Source organism: Glycine max, chromosome 1 (genome assembly GCF_000004515.6).
Source record: "Glycine max cultivar Williams 82 chromosome 1, Glycine_max_v4.0, whole genome shotgun sequence".
Lineage (NCBI taxonomy): Eukaryota > Viridiplantae > Streptophyta > Magnoliopsida > Fabales > Fabaceae > Glycine > Glycine max.
The window spans coordinates 4911801-4916877 of record NC_016088.4 but is presented as its reverse complement, the minus strand read 5'-3'; the positions used below and the strand labels follow the sequence as shown (position 1 = coordinate 4916877).

Here is a 5077-nt window from a genome sequence, read left to right as displayed (position 1 = left end):
AAAAAAAGAGAAATTATGAGTTTAAATCTTTTTACTAATAAAAATTAATAATTTACATTTTATGGATTAAAAAAAAAATATTTCAACCCCTGACATAACCTGAATACAGAGATAGGAATTGGGTTGGAAGTGATGCAAAAGGATAATGGCTGATGCGAAAGAGCTTCGTCCTAATACACGATAGCTGTTGGTGGGTTAGGTAGCAAACCCTGCCCCTCCTCATTGGACCCATCCCCTAGATTCCTGCCCCTTCTCCCTTTCCTTTTCTCTTTCTCTCTCTCTTACAAAAAACACAATCCATTTTGGACTTAAAGTTATAGCCAACTCACTTCTCTTTTTTCTTAAGTAACCTCTTCCATTCACAAAATTTAACACAACACACACAAATATCACCCTCACCATGTAAATGTTTTCTTTTCCTAACAAAAACCTCTCTCTCTCTCTCTCTCTCTCTCTCTATCATCCATCTTTCCCTCTCAAACACTTGCCCCATCTTATGTCTTTTGCTTATGACTTTTTATTAATGTAATCATCATGGCCATTTCCCACTTCAACCTTAAAGAATTATAGTATCTGAATCTCTCCATTTGCTTTTAACAATGGAATCATAGACTATGGAAAGCATCTAGCTGCATTGCCAATTTGCCAATTCCATCATTATATTTTAAAGACAACTGTCTTTGTAAAGAAGAACCCCCCTCCTCTTGTCTCCTAAGTGAGAAACTAGTTTATCATTAGGAAAATAATTACATTTTTTAGAGCTTTACACATGCACACACCACATTGGAATAATATTAGACAAGTTGAGGCAGAGAAGCAAGCTTTCCTTTTCTCCTTTTTCTAAACATAATATCCTTTTCTTTATTATTTTCCTACGTACACTGAACATCCTTACACTTTCATATTTAATATAATTACTGCATTTTTTTTTCCTACAAATGCTTAACTAATTGTTTTTCCTTTTTTGTGTACATAATAAATTGAATTTCTTTATTATTTGACACTAATAGTTTACTTATAATAAGGAAAGGAAATATAAAAAAAAAACAGTGATATATATGGAAGTTGAGGCCTAGAACTAGTCTATAGATTCAAACATCTCTCTCTCTCTCTCCTCCCATCCCTCCTTCCCTCTCCCTCTCAACTTCATTTTCCTTTCAAATAGTAACACTAGAGAACAAAAGCTCTAGCTAGAACTGATAATGTATATACAAGCCATCATTCAGAACAATTAGTGCATCCTCTTTCATCTGAAGAACTTGTTTAGTTTGCTCCTAAAATATTTGTCTGAGGATGTGGTGCAGAAATCCTTTACCCTTCCTTCTTTATTAAAGCTTATAGCATCTGCAATCATTAATTTCTTATTCCTTCAAAGTGGCGATCACACTATCATTCAGCTGATTTTGAAGATTTTGTGGCAGGCATAAAACCTGCAATGAGATGGCTTTCTTCCCAGCAAATTTCATGCTCCAAACTCCTCACCATGATGATCATCATCATCAACCTCCACCATCCCTCACCTCAATTCTACCAACGTGTGCACCTCAAGAATATCATGGTACACTCTCTCTAAAAACTAAGAATCAAACAACACACTCAAATATTCTGTGACTGATACCGGTTTCCTAATGTTGATGCAGGGGGAGTGACCTTTCTAGGAAAGAGATCCATGTCATTTTCATCAGGGATTGAGCATGGAGAAGAGGTCAATGCCGAGGAAGATTTGTCTGATGATGGATCACAAGCAGGGGAGAAGAAGAGGAGGCTCAACATGGAGCAAGTGAAGACACTTGAGAAGAGCTTTGAGTTGGGGAACAAGCTTGAGCCAGAGAGGAAAATGCAGCTTGCAAGAGCACTTGGCTTGCAGCCAAGACAAATTGCTATATGGTTCCAGAACAGAAGGGCTAGGTGGAAGACCAAGCAGTTGGAGAAAGACTATGATGTTCTCAAAAGACAGTATGAAGCTGTCAAGTCAGATAATGATGCACTTCAAGCTCAGAACCAAAAACTTCAGGCTGAAGTTAGTAGTTTTCCTTCTAACACAATCAAATTCCAATCATTTAGTGCTGTAGTGTAGTATATCTCCTGTTTACTTTCACATCATTTTTTTTATTTTGCTTTTGAACTTTATTTTTTTATGGAAAAGTGAAAAATAAATAAATAAAAGATGAATGGACATGTTGAATTTCTGCTATGTGAGACTGTTTTGATGAGATTGTTTTGATTCTGCAGAATAAAGCTTGGTGGTAGCAATGATGATCTTTTTTTTTTCTTTAAGTGTTTATGCTTTTTTGACTTGTGTATAGTTTCCAGAACCGTTCCTTTCACCCCTTCTCTAACTAGTGAGTGACTTTCTATAAAGTTGTGCTTTTTCCTTTCATCTACAGTGACTTCTTCAAGATTCAATGATCCATCATCTCTCCAATGACAACTTCCATTCCCTCTCTTGCATAGTCCACACTGGTTTTGTTTTGCACATAACCGTTTTCATTTTTCAATTTCTCATCATACCATATTCTAGTTTCTAGAATCTAGATATCTTATAAAACTCTCATGTTAGCACTTTTTGTTTTGGTCTTTTGGGGGGCTAACTAATAGGGGTGGTGTTTAATGTTTTAGCCTTTTAGGTCCTACTTTCTGCATGCATATTGCATATTTTGTTATTGTACCCTTATTGGATTAATCAATATTTTCTGGTGCAGATATTGGCACTGAAAAGTAGAGAACCAACTGAATCCATAAACCTTAACAAAGAAACAGAAGGATCCTGCAGCAATAGAAGTGAGAACAGCTCAGACATCAAGTTGGATATCTCAAGGACACCAGCTATTGACAGTCCTCATTCTACACATCAGCAAAGCAGACCCCTCTTTCCTCCTTCTTCTGCTAGGCCTGCAGGAGTTGCTCAGCTTTTCCAAACCTCTTCAAGACCAGACCTTCCATCATGCCAAAAGATTGACCAAATGGTCAAAGAAGAAAGCCTAAGCAACATGTTTTGTGGCATGGATGATCAATCGGGGTTTTGGCCATGGTTGGAGCAGCAACATTTCAATTGAATATTCCAAAGGAAGAGAGAGTTATTAATTAATTTAAAAAATTGGATGTAGTAGGTTTTCTTTTTCCCTGTGAAATCAAGAGGGTGTCCATCAATTTATCACACCATACTTTATTATGATGAGTTCTTAAATTAAAAACCCATGTTTTGGAAACTTGGTGTATAAAATAGGATATATATCAAGTAGAAATTTTCTGGCGGCGCTTGAAAATTTTCTTGAAACTTTTGAGTAATGCTACTATTTGGTTCATGAGTTAATTAATGGGGAATGAGAAATTAAAACCATGCTTGCTAGTGCAGGCAACATGGAGTGTAACATTAAAATAAGGAGAGATTCCCATTCCCTTACTCCCTTAAATTTTCTTAAACCGATTATTAATTTAGCGTTTGCTTTGGAATCATAACCGTGCAATGTATTCTAGAGCAAAAATGTTTGCCATTGCTCTGAAGAAAGACCCTGTAATGATTTGAGCTGATCTCATCAATCAGTACCAACAATGAAAGAAATCCACCCGAACTTAACAAAGTAGGCATAAAAAAAGAAAGAGAATCAAACACAAATTCTAAGAGGGGGAAGAAAACAAGCAGATGGAAGAGTGGAAGAAAATAAAATATTGGGAATAAATTTGTATGTCCACGATTTAAATTATCATGTAATCAATTTTAATTTTAATAATGAAGTATTATTTTATTTTTGTTATCATATTTCATTATTTGATCAAATGGTCCATTTGATAATGTCATTGATTAAAATTAAAGACTTGTTATTATAATAGAGATTATGATAATGAGAAATAAGTTTGTTCTAATTTTAATCTAAATCATTCTTGATCATATGATTATTGTAAATAGGATATCAATAATCCGGATAGATTAATATATATGTGATAGTATTTATTGGATAAATATTAATAGATCTCATTTATTAATTTGCATATATAGATGAGTTACATGTTGATGTGATCATTGAACTGACTCAATTGAAATTTTCTAATGGTTAAAATTTATCATAATCTGTCAATAGAAAATTCTCAAGAAGAGGTATAATAGTTTTCTTTGACCTGAGATTGTCATAGTAATAACAAGTTATTTGTTGTATTTTGATTCCGGACACCTAATGCTTTAGAGCACTTGTTGAATGGATATTGAATATGATTAAATACCTGTAGAATTAATGATTAATCAAGAAGGAATCCATCAACTCTTGGTAATGAGTTTGAACTCTATGAATAAAATTATATCCTAGCCAGGAAAATTAAATGAAAGAAGAAATGAGTTTCTTAAGTCATTATGAGTTAACTCAAAAGGGGTTTGACAGTAATATCATACTCTAGAGTTAACCCAGAGCTGTAAAGATGGAAGAAATTATTACACCACTCTTCTAATAGTTCTTGAAGTAATATGCTACTTCATGCTATCCAGACGTTAAATAGTGTTGCTAGAAGTTTACCTTGATTAGTATATTAATTTGATTAATATATTACCAGCTTAGTATTGAATCTACGGAGTCACACACAAACGAGTGTTCTAATCTCTATTAAAGAAATTATTTTAGTATTTGATGATTAATTAAATTAGAGAATTTAATATGATCAAATGATTAATTGATTTCAGAAAGGTGGAATATTATTATATTTTTGCTAGCATTGAAAATATAAATAATATGAAAGATTTGGTGAAAGAAGAGAAACAACCATGTATGATTTTGTATTTGGAATTTGAGTTGAAAAGACGGCTAGATATAAGTTTGACTTGGTCAATTATTATTTCAATTTTAATTGTTAAATGGTTTGCAATAAAAGGTATTAAGAAATAATATAACTTAAAAAAGGATACTATCAATAATGATTTTGATTTGATGAGAAATTTGGTATCTTTAGGGTGCTATAAACAGAGTCTTAGGTTGTACGTTGAAAGGATTCCAATATCACTTCTTTATTCTTATTTTTCCACTTGTCAAAGTTGTTGACGACACATAGGTGTGTGGATACACGTAAAGTCTTTACACGGTTGAACAATTTT

At 33.4% G+C, this 5077-nt stretch overlaps 1 protein-coding gene across 4 annotated transcripts; it reads left to right on the top strand.

Moving 5' to 3' along the window:
• The first annotated feature begins 376 nt into the window (after nt 1-376).
• LOC100814080 (homeobox-leucine zipper protein ATHB-13-like) lies at nt 377-3245 on the top strand. 4 transcript variants are annotated; one of them, XM_006572822.4, is made up of 4 exons: nt 377-525; nt 1422-1558; nt 1641-2020; nt 2703-3245. In XM_006572822.4, the coding sequence occupies exons 1-4, from the start codon at nt 407-409 to the stop codon at nt 3054-3056; spliced, it is 990 nt and encodes a 329-aa protein (XP_006572885.1). In that variant the 5' UTR covers nt 377-406; the 3' UTR covers nt 3057-3245. The 4 variants fall into 4 exon arrangements, with proteins under 4 accessions (XP_006572885.1, XP_006572887.1, XP_006572886.1 ...); XM_006572824.4 differs by lacking the exon at nt 377-525 and adding an exon at nt 532-715; XM_006572823.4 differs by lacking the exon at nt 377-525 and adding an exon at nt 1036-1298.
• Nucleotides 3246-5077: the final 1832 nt, after the last annotated feature.